The following is a 19,301-nucleotide window of genomic DNA, read 5'->3' as shown; positions in this document are numbered from 1 at the left end:
TTGCAGTTCCTTTTAATTGCTACATTTAGATCTTCCTGCAGCAAAAACAAGGTGGCCAACTAGTAGTTAAAAATACTGTAACAATAAGTCGGACAAGGCAAAGCTTTTATCATGCATCAACCATTCATCCGAGTTGGAGTTTGCTCTGAGCGCAAGATCAGGAGAAGCTCTTCTCAAAATGTGGCCTCAGATGACCAGCTTAGCTCAGTCCCAACGGCAGCCAGCCTTGCTCAGACTGGGGCCTCTGAAAGACATGAAATATTTTGCAAAAATGAAACCTCAAGTGTTGAGACTCCTTTGAACCAAAGCAACTGCACATCCTGGCTGTCCATGTCCCAGCCTCCCAGAATGGCTGGCATTGGAAGGGACCTCTGGAGATCACCTAGTCCAACGTCCCTGCTCAGACAGGGTCACCTAGAGCAGGTTGCCCAGGACCACGTCCAGACGGCTTTTGAATAGCTCCAAGGATGGAGACTCCACAACCTCTCTGGGCAGATCCCAGCCCCACAGACGAGCACTAGGAGAAGCTGCTTGCATTAACACAGAAATTCCACCAGATCCTTTCTCTCCCACAGACTTTTCTCTTTGGCTTTTTTCGAGCTTTCCTGGGTGCTCAGAGGTGCACGCGGAGGTGCAGAGGGTGGTGATGCTGTGCCTGCGGGCAGGCGAGCTGCAGGGAGGGCCGCAACAACCCAGCGCAGCTGGTGACGCCAAGGCAAGGACACAGCCTGCGGCTGGGCAGAGCGGGATGGGGCTGGGGGTGGCATGGCCTCCTGGCTCCTCCGTGGGGAGACGTGTGCCGGGGAACGGGCCTCCCACAGGCGCCCGCGCTGGGCATCGTTTCTTCGGGACTAGCTGCCGACAGAGAGCTGGAGCGTCCCGCGAGCAAGAGAGCGACAACCTGAGAAAAAAACCAACCTGGCATTGCATACTGCAAGCCGTGTGACTCATGATTTGAAATGTTTTTTAAAATATATAGTTATAGCTTTTAGCAGAAGGTTTTTGCTTTTTTGCTCGGCTCAGGCCCAAGGCACGAGCAGGCTAATGGGCTGGAGCTGGTCCTCAGCGCCGCTGTGCCCTCCAGGCAGCGGGGCGCTGCCGTCTGCCCCCCTCTGCCCCCGGGAGCCCATCACCGCTCCGTGGCACGAGTTTCGTCAGGCCTGCGGGAAGCGCGGCTGAGCCCTGCCCGTCTGCTCTCCGCAGATCCCGACTGGGAGCTGGTGCAGCCCCCAGAGGCGCGGGGCGCGGGGCTCACCCCGAGGCAGAGCGCCGGCTCGTGCCGCTGTCCCGCTCAGACGTGCCCCGTGCCACCCTGCCCCGCACCACCCTGCCCTGGGGCTGCCCCATCCCTCGCCCTCGCTCCCGCTCCCCTGGGGGCCCCTCTGACCCCGCCGCCGAGGCAGCGCTCCCGTCCGCGGCCGCTCCGGCTTTCCCCTTCCTTCCGCCCCTTCGTTTGTCATCTTCCCTTTCTGTTATCCATATGTAAATGCTATTATTATATTATTTTTTAACCTAGCTAACTGCTGCATCTTTCTTTTGTTTTTCTGCTTCCTGATTTTTGCCTTGCACAGTTTGGATGGTGAACGATTTTCCTTCTTCTTCGAATTTGATTTTAGTCATCCGGGGTCAAATTGCTTCCTTGTATAAATTAAATGATGGTGCTGAAGCGGTCGAGTCTCATCATCTTCCGCAGTTTTCTGAAGAATGACAAGCAGAGCCGAGTCAGGGAGAAGCAGGCCTAAATTGCTTTTATTTACTGACCTCTCACCTAGCACCATGTTCATTAAGGCGAGGCCAACACTACAGATGGTGTTGGTCAGGACTGTGATGGAATATGCTTTTTTTTTAAATTAGCTAATAAAAAAAAGCCTGCTGTATAGATATAGCTGTACCACTGAAAGCATATTTTGGCCAATATAACTTAGTTCTCCAATGGAAAAATAAATACTCAGTGTTGTTAAAAAGACGCAGTTTTGCTGATATAAACGGTGTCCCGTCACTGCATATTTTGCCAATATTGTACAATTTCAATCGAAAAGCTATATTCAGCAGTGTGGCACAGTGTAAAGTAGTTTATCTGCTATATATTTGAAAGCATGAGCAAAAAAGAAATACGATCTGCAACTACTTCATCCGTAATAGGCTGTGATGATCATGTTGAAAGCAGTAATGTAGTAATATTAGCAGTATTAGGCTAAATTCGGCCCCCAAGCAAGCACACTTGGCTCTGTTTGCACGAAGAGAGCTACGAATGCTGCTCCAGGGGCTGGCATTTGGGCTGCTAAAACCGCACTGCGTGGTTCAGACATAGCTCCCGCTCAGATGTCTATAGGAAACAATTTTTAGAAGTTTGCATTATTTTCCTCTTCTGCATGATATCGTTTTATGAGGAAACACAGGACCCCAGCGCAAAGCCTAAAATTCTTCAGTGGGTACCAACATTGCACGCAATGTAAACGCTAACCCTGCCGGCCACTGCAGGCTGAATTCATTCCTCCCGTAACTCCGGTGACCTCCTTGGAATTACTCAGGGAGGAAATCTGACACTTAAAACCACATAACTAATTGGCTGTTCACGAGGATGTGTTACTAATTACAATTACTGAATGTTAACAGCACTACAGAAATACTGAGAGTGCCCTGTATACAAAAATATTTTTGTAGCAGCTAAGGTCATAAATGAACATACTAATTTCAATTTAAAAGCAGAAGCCAAGGATCTGCAAGTTTGCCTAGGGGCCTCATCTGCTCTAATGCAAATCAGGTATGGGCTGCGGATGCTTGGAAAACAGCAGATGAAGAAGAAAGGTAACTGCTAGTCCTGACCTGTCAGAGCTGCTCCGCTGCGTGCAGAGCCCAGCTTCCCCTTACACTTCCACGTTATCTACAGCAAAATTTTTTCCAAGCTAAACAGTATCAGAGGCTTTTAGGAACTTCTTAGAAATGTCTGCTTAATTTCAATGTTGATAAGCCCCAGCTCCAACTCGTTCTTAATGTATCAAAATTAAATGTTTCAAACATATTTATCTAGTTGCTATGACTTTGCCTGGTGTGTCAGACACTTTATCCATCAAATATGACAATTGAATAATATTTTTATTTTTAGATATGGATCACAGATCCTTCTCATCATACTCTTCCCTCCCCCTCCCCAGATTTTTGAACTCACTGGAAAATCTGTTCCATAATACGGTGGGTAAATGAATTACAGTCACAGATGGCCTCTGGAGATTTCATACATGCTGCAATTCATTTGTTCAGGAATGGAAAAAAAAAGACCCTTGTCTTGTGAGGGCATTATCGGAGACAGCAGATCAGACACTGTAATGCTGCCTTCCACTCTGGATTTTACTCATTTCCTAAGCTTTTATGACTCGGCATTTACTATTCCTGGATTTGAAATTTTTTAAAAGGAATGTCAAATTTCACAATGAGAGTGATTGAATACTAGGAACTGCAGCGTTTATAAGTTACAATTTATTTTTACAGTCCTGAGTGGAACTGTTGTGTACTACTGCAGTGAGATGCTTGAGAACTGCTGTCTTTCCACCTTAACTAGCAAAAAGAACTCAATTCACAGATGACTGTTGAGACTTGGGTAAACTTTGCAGTGTGCCTTGACAGCCTCTTGAGGAAAATGCTAGGAAAATAAGAAACAAATAGTATAGAAAGCAATAAATAATTTTACTGCACGGATGTCTTGCATAGGTTCTAGAGCGTATGTGCAAGCAAGCATCGGGCCAGTCCCTGACGCTCACTTTTGCCCCCGAGTTCAGGCCCATGATACAGGGCTGGGGGGAGGGGGGTGTATGATTGATGCATTCTCCACTGAGGAAAAATTTCATTTTGCAATGCAAGATGCAAACTACCGAGAATTCACCTCGAGAGTGAAGTCAATAAACTTGTTTTCTTTTATGTAATAATATTAAAAATATTATTGCACGGTAAAATTTAGCAGGTTTCCTTAACTATCCTCATAGACATACCATTACCCCCTTGCAGGGCTGGGTTACACAAGGCTGAGAGATGGAATATTTCCATGTTTTATACCTTACATCCCATCCTGTGATTAGGCCTCATGGATATCACAGCCTAATGGGCAGCTGTGGGAAACCTAACGAAGCTATTTTTCCAAATGTCGGCTGAAACAGCTGATGCAGCCATTAAAGCAGAGAAGTAGTAGCTGAGGGGCCCCGGCTGCTGTGGGGCCGGCTTGGGAGCCGAAGGAAACCACCTGAAACATCACTTCGGTCAACATTTTTGCAAGTGGGTGTCTGGGGGGAGTCTGCGCATCCGAACGGGGCTCCTGACCCGTCTGTGAACTCCGCGCCACGGATTAATGTGTCTGCACGGAGCAGCCGCCTGCCCGCCGCATCCTGCCGTGCACAACTCAGCGCAGAAGTGGCACCCTTACTCCTGCAAAAATACACTGTCCTGTGAAGCGTGCACGGGAACCGCTTCGTCTGTGCACCTAACCGGGAATTTAGGGAACCGTGAGGTTAAAATGCCGACCAAATCCTCCCAGGGCTACAGTTTCCCTCGCTGTGAAATGGTGGTGATTAAGCACGCTCAGCGGCTGCAGTTTAATGGCTCGCTCGCGATACAGTGCTCGGAGATCCTCTGACAGGGCGCTGCGAAAGGCCAAAGAGTACTAATAGCTGCTGTGTTTTCCAGCAGCCCCAGCCAGAGATAGTTTTGTATAAGGCTGACAGGCAGTCACCGTCTGCTCCCTGTCTCTGTTTGCACTTCATCGAGTTATCTCCTCGCAAGCAAAGAAATCCCAGCTCATTGAACAGCACATTCATCATCTGCATTTCCCGCATATCTTTTTCTGTATCAATGGTGCCATAAAAAGCCCACCAGAAAAGTTGACGGAGTTGATCTATCTTCCATTAAAAGCTTTCACAGAGCCACATCAAGATCTGAAGTAAAAAACGAAACAAAACAAAACTTTTTCCCCGCTCAGATGTCAATCAAGGAACATTAAACAAGAAGATTAGTTCTGCTCTTATTTGTTTGTAAAACAAAAAGCATGAAATATTTAGCAGTATTGTAATGCAAACCAGATGGGAATAATGCAGGCTTTCAAGGGCGCTGTTAACCACCTCTCCTTCATGCGACTGCAGCAGCAGGACGACTCGAGCAGCCCATTAGGACAATTTATGAACTGGACTTCCACAGAGGGAGTTCTAGCAAGAGGTCCGCAGCGCCTACAGAGCAGCCCTGATAACATCTGTTAGGGTTATTCATTGAAGAGGATTATATTACAATCCTTCTTAATACCACGAATGCTACAGTAAAACCGGATGAAACTTCAGTCTCATTTGCCCCAGCAATATGTGCTTATCAGAGTGTTTTTCTGCAGTTGGAAGCCAAGGCTGCATTCATAGTATGTCAAAAAATGAGATTTAGAAAGCTTGAAATATTAACCTAGAAAAACCTCCAACCACTGCTTTTAATCTCTCAGGGCTGTGACGTTCAGCTTCTATGCGCAGCATCAACCACACCAGCAGCCCTTTTCCGCAGAAAGCCACTCCCCAGTAACTCTCCGGGGTTGACTTTAATTTTGCTTAAATAGTTCTCACTCCGTAACCTTGCTCCATCCTTTTTTATTTAAGACTTTGCTAATGATGCTTTTTTCCCCTTAATTTTACCTAATCGTATAATGAACGCTCACAACCGAAATGACCTCATTATGCTAGCGAGGACTTTTCTGTGGATACGATTTAGTGCACAGACATAAGGGAGCAAAGAACTACAAAACGGAGAGGTTTTAAGCATTCTGTAAAATCCCAGTTGACTACAAACCAGATCCTCACCACCGTAAATTGACTTAGTTCCAACAACTTCAGTGAAGGAAGCATTGATTTACTCCACGTGAGGGTCTTACCCTATTATTTTTATTTGTTGAACTTGCCACCTTTTGTTGCTACAACCTAAAGAGAAACTTTCATCCTCTCACAGCAGGGTTGCTATCTAAAACAGGTGTTTCTCCAGTACTGTATGACTCAAGAGATTTATAACTGGCTGGAGTACTTCAGTGTCCTCTAAAAGCATTTAGAGTAATTCTCCTTGATGGTATCATCTCCCACAGATCAGCTGCAGAGTGGTTTGCAGCCTGAACCTGGTCAACAAAATATTCACTCACCATGTAAGTGTTAGCTATTTTCTCTTTTCTGACATTTTTCTCTCCTCCCTGCTGGAAGAGAGTCTTCTGGGTCAATTTATAGTATCTGGGACAAAACCAATTCTTCCCAAGTTTCTTTAATGGTTCCAGAAGGACTAGCATGGTATACATAAAGATCATGAATACCCCAGAAGCCTTGTTTCTGGCTCCACAAAAGAATAAACTGCAAGAATGAAAATACTTTGCAAAAGGAAAATACTTTGCAAAGGAAAAAAGGAAATTAGTAAGAACAGAAATGTCTTTCGTGCACTGATTACAGCACTCTTGGCAACATAACCATCCCACCATCGTAGTTTGTTGTTCCTAAAGCCCTGCACTCCAGTTTCCCCATCCTCTCCTGAGAGGGATCCAAGCTGCTGCCCTTACCGTCACACACCTATGAGCAGCTGAAGTATTTGTATTTGTGTTTTTGGGGCTCAGCAGGACACAGCTTATAGGAAGGCATAGGACCACATGGTACAAAAACCTCAGAGAAGTCACAAAGACTCAATAAAGGTTAGTGTGGTCATAAAAGCAACAGGGAACCTAGCCATAGATTATCTAAAAACATCTTCGTGGTTTTCTACTCTCCCAGAAGTAACTGCCCGTGGAGTCCTTTAATGTCAGAGATCCCGACAGACTCTATCTCTTAAAGAGGCAAGGAAAGACCTGGCAATGCTACCGAGTTGTGCACCCCCCCCCCCCCCCCCCCACACATGCTGCAGTGATTAGGCTTCAGAGCAGTCGGCAGTGGCTAAACTGCTCACTCACTGCATGTGACCAGAGTTAACTTCCAATCTGAGGTGGTGAAAAAAACCCTCTGTCCTAGAAGATGCCCGGAGGAGTCTCAAAGGCTAGAGCCTTAAGAAATCATACAGAAATATAATACGATTTAGCAAACACACTTTTTCTATGGGCCCTGTAGAATTCTGTTCAAACAACGGCATGGTTTTATATCTTACGGGGTTAGATGAAGTAGGTATATTCAGCACAACCATCTTCCAGCAGTACATTAGCAAAGAGGGAGGCAGGCAGCAGCAACTGTTACCCTTGCTTCGCGTGTTCGAGGTGTTTCTAGGTCATCACAAATCTACTGATGGTAGGAAATCAGCACAGAGAAAATGTGAGACCACCCCCCAGAAAAATACAAAAGCCCTTAAAAAGAAATACGTATGTGTTTATTTACTGTGTTGTAACTGCAACATCAAATACAATTATTTTTTCATTACAAAAAAAGGACACATACAATAAAGTAATCTGATTTTATAATCCGATTCAGCATAGCTCAGTCGTAACAGTAAAGCATCACAAAACAGTCACAAGGCTAAGGCTTGGGATGATGTATTTCCAGTCTCTTTATCCTACCTGCAAACAGCAAAGCCACATCATATTTTGTCATCAAGGGATAAACTTTCAGAATAATGTGGCCTGATCCCAGAAGGTCCCAATTGCCCTTAACTCCCAGAAGAGTTTTGCAGAATCGGATTCTTTTATTTGAGAAAATATTACTCTTTTCCAGGCAGACAGCAAAAGTCCTTCCATATTACACCATGATCAAGGTACAAAACAACGGCCTCTATTTAAAACGTGCACAGAAGACAAGGCCGCAAGTGCCTTTAAACACAAACTATTCTTTCGAGGAAGGAAATCAGGTCATTTTCTGCAATATTTCACTGCAATATTTCTATTACATTCATCTGTGCATGGGGCTTCAATTGATTTAATCTGGCATTCCAGCTATGGAATAAATCCAGAATATACAGGAGGAATCCACAGTGCAGAAGAGAACTAAAATGTTGTTCTAAAATATTCCAAACACAACCTCTTTTCTAGTTAAAAGGTTCTGTTCTTCACTAGAAAAGGGTCTTACTCTGCCTGGCTTTTCACACATCATAGGCTCTTATTTGTAACATTTCCAGTGAAATTTCATGGGAGTACTTGTGAAATAAGGTCCTAAACAGTGTGAATAAACTACAAAATCAGGCCCTGAAATGGCACCATTTCTCAGCTAATTCTCATCACTTCCAGTCAAGACTTTTTAGGAAGTGTTACATAACGAGGTCCAGGCTTTTGAAAAAATGACCTGATTTCTTTCTTTATATATAGTATAGAATAACACTAAGGATGACTGAGCTCCAATACATTTAAATAAAAAATAAAGTCAGTCTTATGCAGTTACATTTTTATACATTTTCATAGAGAGTCAGTATATAGAAGCTTACAGCATCTTTAGATAATTCTGGCATATAGGAGGATATATATGAAAACAAAGAGTTTCAAAACTACATGGAATTTTGTAGAACAAAATATATATTTATATATTATTTCCCAACACAAAGCAAGTGGCAGTTTAGAAAAATATGATTGTTACAGTCTTTCTGCATCAATAGTTGTAAAAAGAAAGGATCTAAAAAATAAGTTGAGCTTTTCAAAAAACCACATTTTTAATAAGAAAATAGACTGGTCCACATTTCCCTGAATCAAGCCAAAAAGGTTAAGGAAAGGTCCAAGCAAGACAAGGAGTCTGACTTAGACTTGATATCAGCTGTGATAACATGCACATGTACAGAGACAGCTGTTTGGCTCCAGTATTGTTTACCTTAGAAATGAGCCTAATTTATCACAAATGTATTTAAAAAGCATAAATAACATGACAAAAGTGGAACTGGTCCCTGCAATGCAAATAATTATGCTCATACAAGCAAAAAGTGACATCAATCCAGTTATTTTCTTGTGACACTAGAAAGTATTTTGTACCCAACTGTTACATTGAACAGCACATGTATAAACATAGATTGTTATTACAGACTCTGCTATCAGCTACTATACATAAACAAGAGATGTCCATGCTGTAATTGCTGCTAACATTTCTGTTCTACTTGAATATTAACATTTACAAGAAGCTGAGGTGGGGACCTGAATTCAAGCCAGGGTTTCAAAGGCGCAGAATCCACAGGGTTCGCATGAAGTTTTCTGATCCTCCCCACTGCAAACATGTGCAAGTGGACAGGAGCTCTAACGAATTTTAAAACCATTCACAAGAGAAGCTCCTGTTGGGAACGGCCTTAGATTTCCTTAGTGCTCAGAAGCAGTGACAGAATATAGGACATACCGGTGAAATTTAGATCCACATCGACAAACCTCCCATTCTGGAGGATTCACATTTTAGTTACCAGTTCATTTCTAACAGAAAGTGCCAAAAAATATCTTGATAATCAGTGATTTTTAAACTAAAAACAGAAAATTGATTACATAAAACTTCACTCCAGGCTGTTCCTCTTAACTTTTTAATAAGTTAATTAGAACTTATTAATTCTGTTCAATGTGAGAGTTGATTTTGTTTTAATTTTTGGGCAGTATATGGGATATTTATGTACCCTGTAAGGGGCTCATAGCACAATTCTTTAAACTTTCTTCTAGCTTAAAACTAAACAAAAGCACAAAAACTGATGGAAGCAAGATTGATGGAGTGTTGGTGAAGTGAATTCAAGATCATTTATAATCCAGCCTTGCTAATTAAGTTGGGCCCAACACAGCCAGATGCTTTGAGAAGTGAGGACAGGTCCTCTGCAGAAGCAGTGTACATTGCTTAAGTTGCTGGTAAACAATAATGCAGCTTCTGGGTCTCCCACCAGTTTTCAATGTCAATGCAGTGCTACATCTCACAAAAGGTGATGATGGAAAAATGCAACACCCACATTATTGCTCGTGTAACTGTTTCACAGTGGTCCAGTACCCCCAAGTAAACACATGAGAAGAAGGTAAACTGCCGGAAAGGCAGCTCTGAGGCTGGGCAAGAGCAATATGCCCTCCTGCAATCACCTGATAAACTGAGTTAAGCACAAATTAAAAAGAAGGGAAAAAATGGAAAGAATGAGACTGATCAAAAGCAATATGTCCATTGAGAAAGAAAAGCAGTCAGGGCCTCAGAGCAAGACAAAGATGCGTTTTTTGACTTCCAGTCAAGTGTGTGCACAAAATGGAAGTTGGTACTTGGAGAACTGACACATATTTAGTACATGTAACATCCAAAGGCCTTCAGAAACAGCCAGTGCTCAACCTGTGATTATCAGGTTAAAAACTTTTACAGGGACCGCTCTGAGAAGGTGATGGGAAAATCATCTTGGGCACTTTTCACCTTAGAGGATAAGGCCCTAACTCAGAGCTTATTAAAGGTCATTAAAACACATACCTGTAAACTCTCCCAGCTTCCCTTTCAGACACACTTTCCTTTAAAAGCTGCACTTGAAGATTACATTGATGTGGAATGTCACCTTTCTTTAAGCAGAAGAATAATTACACTCCCCATTACATATATATACATCTACATATATATACATATATTTCATAGCAATGGAAAGTACCATACAGAGGCATTCATAACTGCAATGAAACCAAGTCTGTGGTGTTCAATGTGTATTGGACTTGACAAAAGAAACAGTTTGATTTTGAAGGCGGGGGTTACATTAGGAAAAATAACAGATCCTAATCCCGAATTCTAGCTGGAGGCCTCAAAGCAAAGGGCTGATAGCGGCGGGTGGCACCACAGTCTGCCTCCAGCTTCCAGCCTCTTGAAATTCACCTCTCCTTTCTTAACATATAGCTTTTGAGCAAACAGAAAGGAGCTAAAATAAATGGTTTGCTAAAGTGCTTGATAAATGGGTTGTGAAATCAGTTGCTTAAAAGTGACCATTTTCTTTTCTTTCTTTTTTCCAGTTCCAAAAAAAAAAGAAAGATCTTGGCTTATTATGATGTATAGCAGCAATATTCAGACATTCCCGGCAGCTCAAGGGCATACGCCCCTCCGCGCGCAGCCCCGGGCTGGGAGCACATGGTAGTGCTTATGCAGGCAGCGGCAATGGAGGGTAATAGCGCTGCAGCTGAAGCACCGGCCCTCCTCCCTGATTAAGGGGCAATTTTCTGTACGTTGTAATTGGATTACCCATCAAAACCTGCTTAGAGGGAACAAGAGAAAAGAGTCTGGGCAGGTTATGAACAATGCTAATGGCAAGGCTTTCATTACCAATAATTGTTTGTTAAGTGTCACCCTTGCGCTCTGATCTGCAGATGTGAATATTAAGAACAGGCCCTGAGCTGACGCAGAAGACAGATAAGGGCAAGCGACAGCCAGGAGACTCGGGAGAGATGGCTGTCAAGGGCCAGAGCACCCTCGGACAGCTACCAAGGCTGCTCTGACATGAGCACGGGGGAACAGGCCTTGAAGCAGAGCATCTGCAGGAGGAACTGCAACAGGGAATGGCTAGGGCTGGTCACGCTGAGACCAAGACTCTGTCCTGTGTGTTGGGCTGGAGGAAACCAGGGAGGAAGGCAAGAGGGGGTGAAGGTATGGAAAGGAGGGGACGATTCTGCGTGCAGGGCTCTGCTGTGAAGAGGCTAAGACACAAGACCGAAGGGGCAGGCTGAAACTGGACTGTGCTGGGTGTAGGCATGAGGATGAGACATGTAAACAACCCGTGGCAGGAGGGACGGGAAAAGGGGAGCGTTTGGCAGTTGAGACTGAGAAGTCTAATAGCTGCGACAGGGATGGACGCCAGGGCAGAGAGAGGGAAGCTGAAGGGGACAGACAGATGGAGCTGTAATAACAAGTCCAAAATGAACCCACAGTTCTTAAACATATTTGCAAGTCAAAAAGTCTTGTGACTAGAACATGCAACACTTATGACTAATCTGATTATAACCCAGCATAACCCATTTATAATTATGTTTAAATATGACAAAGTAATAAGATTGGTTTTTGAATGAATCATGATGTCTGTACCGACAATGTTATCTTTAGTATTTTAATAAACTGGTTTCTGAGAGTTGGCAACAGTTGACAGCCAGATTAATGCAACAGACTTGTAATGGCTCATAGCAGGTCAATGATCTGAGAACTACTAAGAATGTCCTTGACAGCCCCTGGCGACTCTGGAAGAAGCTGATATAGTTCATTGGGCAAACATGTTTTCAGCTGCAAGCTAGCAAGTGATACTACCAATGGATAATAAAGTTTCCAAATCGGTTATTTTAGCCAGTTGGGTACATAATCTATGACCTGAAAAGACATGAATGATGCCCAGTAAAGATATGTTTATTGGGATATTTATACCAGCATTTCTTGAAAGGCAAAACTCCTTCTCCACTTTACTAGGGTGGATAATAAATAAATTTCAGTCTGTAATCTTTAGTTATTCCTAAAGGTTTTGTTTGCTCTGGGAATCGCTGCTATACAGATTTTTATTTTTACTTAAAGAAAGAGTAAAATGTATTCTCTCATTGACCAAATTTAAAAGAATTCTTGCATATAAACTCACTCTTCAAATCTCGTTAGTGCCAATGAGATCTGTATGCACACATCAAACAAAGTAAAACACTCCTTATTTAATATTGAAGAAGAGATCAGACTGACCAAACTCCTAAGTCCTACAGCAACTACACAAAACATACCACTTGTTCTCATATGTAGTGATTGCAATCTGCATATCTAATCATGGCCATTTTTAGAAGATATTTGTTTTTTTCCGGGGTCTTTGACTATCCCAACGAAAAGGATTAAGGAGAAATGGAAAGTGATTCTAAGAGCTCTGGAAATTATTCAGTTATAATTAGGTGTTTTTATCAGTTAGCTTAGTAGCCTTCTTTTCAGTCCCAAATGTCTGAGTGTAGTAAGTGTCTCAGCCAGGGTAAATAAGCAAGTGTTTATTATGATTGCTCTGAAGCTTCCATGCTCAGGAGAATACGATTTTTGTAATGTGTGCGCATATAACAGAATATGCTTTTCCTATAGAGATTTCTGAAGAGGTCATATATAAAATAGTATGTAATACAATCTTAATTGCTAGTTCAAATCAGAGAAAGGGCTACTAATGGACATGTGGCAAAACAGCAAATTTCTGCCTCACTCTACTGCAGTCATAGAAAATTCTGTTGAAAGTGTCTGGCTGCAAAATTACTTTCAATTTAAATTAGGCTTGCTTTCACTCCAAAGGCTAAATCTGAAGTCTGCCTTTGGGGCTGTGCAGAATTCTTACTCTAACTCATGGGCACTGCAGTGCAGGATTTTGCCTTCAACACTGGAGGGTCATTAATGTGGTCAATCAAATACTGGGTCCAATCGTGCAGGCAAAAAAACTTGGACAGATGCACAAGAGCTCTGCTCTGTAAACAGGCTGGGTATCCGCATGCAGTATAGGCTACGTGGCCTGAGACAGATGCACAATTTACAAGCTCAAACATGTTCAGTCTATTTTAGGGTTTTAGCACTCTGACAGTGGCTGGATCTGGATTAGAGTAAGGTAGCATGAATACTCAATTGCGGACACTTATTCATTTTGCATATCCTAGGCTTTCAGCAAGGAATGTCTTAAGACAGTGGCCGCAGTCTGAAGCTGAGCTATAAAACATCTGTTATGCATAGATGTCAGAGAGGTACGAGCTGGGGTTTTAGAGGTACGAAAGCTAGGGCATAACTTGTGTGTGAGCAATGATTCAGGCATGAAGAATAATACTCGAGATTTTAATGACTGATCTGGAAATGGTTTACTGGTAAATGATTTAATATGCATTTTAAGGAATCTGAGCTTTGCTCACGTTCAGGGAAGTTGAACTGGGCATTCTGTTTTCGTTGTTCAAACCACCGACTGGATTAGTATTTATGCTCCCAGAAATCAGTATCTCAAACACTTCAGAAGTAAAATTAGAGAATTAAAAATACAGCAAGTTCTGAATTTACATTTCAAACTTACTTTTCTGATTTTTTACATTCTTTATTAGAAAAACAAAGGGCTTAATTTTCATCTCTCATCTGCGTAAGACAGGAACAACACTGGTGAGGTCAATAACATTTATAGAAAAGTGTCCTAAGTGAGATGAAAACCAAGGCTCTGTGCTTTGGATAGTTTCCATTGCAAAAAGGTAGAAAGATTCATCACTTATGTGAGATATTTAAATTATCTGAAGTTTATGAGAATGGATTTGCTGAGATTTAAAGCAAAAAGACTCCAAAATTACAGACAGAGGACTTACAGAATAAATTGAATGCAAACCCAGCAGCAAAAATGTGTTTCTAATTTAGTCTTTTTTAAAAAAAAGCCTGCCACAACCCTGAAACATCAAGGTGATGATGCAGTTGTTCTCTTATGGTCCTTTCCATGGAAATTTGCATGGAAATTGCATACTTTTGTGGCGTCTCATGTATTTGTGAACCCACAGAAAACATCCAGATCAGAAAGGCTGGTCAGAAAGGAAACTGATTGCTTTCACAGTGCTTTCACAGTAAGACTTGCCTATCTCTCTGCTGATTTTCTCTAGTGGTTATATTTTTTCCTCATAATTTTCTTCTTTCTCTCTCACTGGCATTTTACTTTCGGCACAAGGGAACAGCTAAGCAAAGCTCAGAGAACTGCAGTGTAGCTATGCCACAGAAAAGTGCATGCACAAGTACACCTATAAACAACCACATACAGCAGGCTTTGTTACTGCCTCTCTTCCCCCACACTTCTTTTCTACTGGACCATTTAATTTGAAATGGAGATGTGTATGATGATTAGCTCCTTGCTGTGCAGCCACAGGGTTTCCCTCAGGGCTGGCAGCAATTTTAAGAGAAGCATTGCGAAACTGTGCATGGCTCTTGAACAGCTAATCGGGGGAAAGGAGGAGGTACGTCCTCCACTGCCAGAAAGAACAGTTGCAAAGAAGGAATTCATTTGCTCCATTCTCTGATGAATTATAGCTCCTTTCTATCTGGCTCCTTCTTGAAAGAAAGCACAGACCATGCCCTCTTTCACTCCCTGTTTAGCTGTGAATGTCTTATTTCTCTCTCTCAGTGTATGTCTTCTCTCCTCACCTTCCAGATTTCAGTTCCCCCTCTACCTGCTCTCCAGATCTCTTCTCCTACCTCCCAACAGTCAGGTTTTAATCTGCATCAGTTCAGATCCTCCTCATACTCCCCTCGAGCTCTGCATGAATACCTTCACCTTCCCTGCTCTCTTTCCTCTAATTTCCCAGCCTCCTTTTCACTTTTAGTGGAAATTTGACATTTTTATCCAGGTCTTGCAAAGCCAGTATAATTGGAAACATTATTAGGAACACAGTGATAGAGTCCTGACAGTGGAGAAGTCTCCTCAGCACCCCAGTAGAGTCCCTGTTGTTTGCCCCATTCTAAATCTCACTGAATAAAGGTCTGTTTAATATGCAATACTGACAATGCTGTAGCAGGGAGATGGGATCAATGACATTTATTTTCACAAAAGCCTATATTCTTGTCCTGTCTGTTCATCATGACTTCCTTTCTTAGGCTTTATACATTGTTGGACACCTCTGTTCTCTATTTTTATCTAGTCCTCTTTTCACATCTTGCTTGTTCTCCTCTGCTCTGTGCCTAAAACAAGCTCCTTGCTTCTGTGCCTTCCTGTCTTCTATCCAAGCTTTCTCGCTCCAGCAAAACTTTCACGTTTTTGCTACAGAAAAATGACTTCCTCTTCTAGTGCCTCAGCTACTTTCACCTGCGCAACAGATTTAATATTATTTGGGATTTGTTTGGAAAACAACACTGAACACCACATGCTGCTGCCCAGAAGAGAAGCTCCTCCCACAACACAGCTAAGATGGGGAAAGTAACTGTTTCTTCTGTTAACATTTTTGGGGGATGATTACCACTGAGGCTAAAAAGAAGGTAAAATAAAGACAGTTCTCAGAAATGGCATAAAATTTTAGAAATTACCTTCTCTTTCAGAAGTCCAGTTAGGTAAAACACCACAAAGAACGGTTTCATCACAGTAAAGCTGAGAATTGTGTTTACATTAAAAGGCAATGTTAAAATGTACATTCAAAAAATTGATAAATCAGGCATAAGGTTAGGTAAATAAATGACAAGTTGTCATCATCTTGAAGTTTATACTGTCTAGAAATCTACACTTGACTGATGCAATCAGTTTACATCAGTTTAACAGATCACTAACATAACAACATCCTAGGAAGGAATCTTGTTTCCACAGTGGTATTAAAATATTTCCGAGTTTTGCTTTGCTGAAGCTGAGCCAGGCTGCATCCAACTATTTCGGCTTTATGATCCATTCACAAATGCCTCTTCATAAAACAAAAAAATCCCCATCACTTTTTAAAAACAAGATCACTGATACAAGGTGTTGTTTAGTGGACCTCACAAATTTGTTCAGAAAATTATTACCTGATTTTAAAAGTTCCCCTATTATAGGTATGTATAAAAGAAAAAAATTCTTTTTTCCAGCTTTCCTCCTACTATATTACTCTCCTGATTCAGGTGGGCTGGAGAACACGATAATTGGAAGAGAAACCTGTTAAAAAATGAGAACAAGAGGAGGCCCGTCCCCACTCCTACTGAAGTCAGTGGGAATATTTCCATTGCCTTCTGCAATCCTTGCATTGAGCTACTGAAAAAATAGCTCAAGATTTTAAATAGAATTGTTCAAATTTTGCTTGGACTGAATGTCGCCCACTGTATTCAAACATGATTCAGTTTTGCCTGCTCTCCAATTTTCACTCTGCTGCATACCCCCACATCTTCTCATACTTGCTTTGACTTCAGTTGTAAACAACGAGAACTTGATTTAAAAACAAAACAAAATAAAACAAAACAAAAAACCCATCATTCAATATTCCTTGCTGAAAGATGGCAGAAACAGAAACACTGCAGGATTATCCCCAAACAGTGGATGGTGGATATTAATTTGACCACAGATATGCAATTTATATTTATATATATATATGTATACATATCTGTAAGTGTATACACATACATAGACATACACAATCTCTATATACACTTTATAAATATAATCATAAAATACTGTAAAAATATTAAATTTGCTCAAATACCTGATTAATGTGGATTAATATTATGCTGCAATTATGTGGCAAATCCAGTTAGTATGATGGCCTTGTTGGAAGCCCTAAAATCTACAATATTTGCAACTGCTAAAACCCAAGAGAAAAGCAGTCTGTGTTTCTGAGACTGTCACCTCTTGCTATCCGGAGAAGTTAGGTTGGAGGTGGGCGCTCGTATCTCAGCATCAGATTGAAGGACCGAGCAAAGTTGTTGGCCAGCTTGCAGCTGTGGGTCTCTTCTACCAGGGGGAGGAGAAAGGCCAGGAGCAGGAGGAGCAAGAGGAGTAGTTGCAATGGCAGTGCTGCCCAGCACACTCGACGCAGGAAAGCACACGCACCTCCAGAGTGCTTCTGAAAGACACAAACCAAGCAGCAACTCAGCCAGAAAAATAACAAATCACTAAGCAGGCACATTTCAAATGCATCAGACCACCAGACAGAGAGGCAGGACGAGTTGCTCAACCATGTTGTCCGAAGCAGAACTGGCCTTAGGATCCAGCCAGGCTGCTTGGGACACTACAGCTGGCTGAAGTTGGTGCTTAAACCATTTCTCTTAGATTATTTCACTCTTGTAAAGAATTCACTGCTGCAAACTGTCTTCTTCCAGCAGGGAAACACTTCTGACTTAATAGCAGAAGAAAACAACTGCCATCAAGTCCACTCCATGGTTATAAATGCTCACACCACAGCTGCCAACTGGTTTCCTCACAGTAAGCATATGGCACAGAAGGTCTGCTTTAGCAACTCTCGTGTCAGTAAAAGGAGAGCACTGATGCCCAAAAGACAGAAACCAGTCTTTCTGTCAGCAGGAAAGAGCTTCATGTGCAGCTCTTAGTCATTTACTCAACGCAACATGCTGTTTGGACCCTGACTTTGCGGCGTATCAGGCTGGAGGCCAGAAAAAGGATCCTGCATTGAAGTCTGCCTCTATACCTCCTATATATCTTACCAGGCATGTCTTAACACTTCTACATGACGCAAGAGAATGAGGGAAAACACAACAGACAGTGAAGAGGACCTTAAAGTCACATTCACTGATGAGCAGCCACAAAGTCACATATCACTTTTCTTCACACTAGTGTAAATCTTGAGTATCTCAGTTAACCTTATGAGTTTAATCTGGATTGGCACCACCAGGAGAGAACAGATTTGGGGCTACAGAGCTCAGGAAATATTAATTAAGAAGTAAGATTTCCATTGGCAGGTTTCCTGGATATCTCCTGCCAATAAACTGAACAGTGTTTTTTCACAGAAAGGCCATATCCAACTATCTGTAAGAGAGTCCTAAAAAAGATGGGTCAACAATCCATTTATTTCATCAAACATGATTTACATTCAGAGCATAGAAATAACACTTAATGCTGCTACAGCATTAGGTATCAACCTGCCTCACAAATACCAGCTCATAATATTGATTGAATTGGGATCCACATTTTCCACAGGGGGAAGTTAAGTCAGAGGTGCTTAGGGTTGTATTTGAGCCACAGAGGATGTCAGTGCCAGGGGAAAACTAGGGCTTCTGGCCTCTACTGGATGCCTTATTAAGCAATGCCTTCCTTCCACTAAAGCCCCATCATGCATAGTCCATAGGAAACATCAGCAGAGAAGATAAGGAAGCAGAATGATGGTAGAGGAAAATAATAGCTCTTTCCTATTTTTAAAAGGGTCTCTTTCCTTGCTGTGTAAACTTCTTAGTCTCTTGTAGCTCTGTATAAGTGCTTACACACCTAACTATGAAGGCAAAAATACAGCTGCAGTTACAGAGCGTGGGACAGCTGTGCTGCGAAATCCTCCTTCTGTTGTAGTTGGTACTTCCATTATATCAAAGGGCTGATGAGATTTAATTATAGTATCAGGCAGATGTGGAGGCTGCAGAGCAACAGCTACTTGCTCTATCTTTTCTGACCTGCATAGTGTCTGGGTTGCAACCTGCTCTCACCAAAAACTCAGGATCCTGGATGCTGGAACTGTGAGTAATTAGTAGGCAACGGATAAATATGAGGGTGTAAGCAGGACTCTGACTTTAAGCACCCTTTGGGGAACTGCACTGGGTACAGCTTTCATTTACTGACCAAATCAAAGCCTTACTGCCCTGGCTGTATTACAGGAGTCATCTGTTCAAACTGCAGTCTGTTCTTAAACACTAGCCAAAATGCTTGGCATATGCAGCTGTTTTAATGGGACCTTTCCTTTTTCTAGTTCTGGAAGCCAGATCTGAAATCCTTCATCTCCTCTGGAATTCATCAGTCTGTGGACTGAACAAAACCTGCAA

General features: G+C 42.2%; 1 protein-coding gene across 10 annotated transcripts in view; it reads right to left on the bottom strand.

The window, feature by feature from the left end:
• Positions 1-7,322: 7,322 nt before the first annotated feature.
• The window catches only part of SYNE3 (spectrin repeat containing nuclear envelope family member 3), an 80,526-nt gene continuing 68,547 nt past the window's right edge, over positions 7,323-19,301 (bottom strand). For all 10 annotated transcript variants that reach the window (XM_026107677.2, XM_064512113.1, XM_064512114.1 and 7 more), the window contains one exon: positions 7,323-17,380. In XM_026107677.2, coding sequence (XP_025963462.2) covers positions 17,183-17,380 — 198 coding nt within the window. In that variant the 3' untranslated portion in view covers positions 7,323-17,182. The remainder of the gene's footprint in view (positions 17,381-19,301) is intronic.

Source organism: Dromaius novaehollandiae, chromosome 5, assembly GCF_036370855.1.
Source record: "Dromaius novaehollandiae isolate bDroNov1 chromosome 5, bDroNov1.hap1, whole genome shotgun sequence".
Lineage (NCBI taxonomy): Eukaryota > Metazoa > Chordata > Aves > Casuariiformes > Dromaiidae > Dromaius > Dromaius novaehollandiae.
This window is presented reverse-complemented; position numbering and strand designations above follow the sequence as displayed.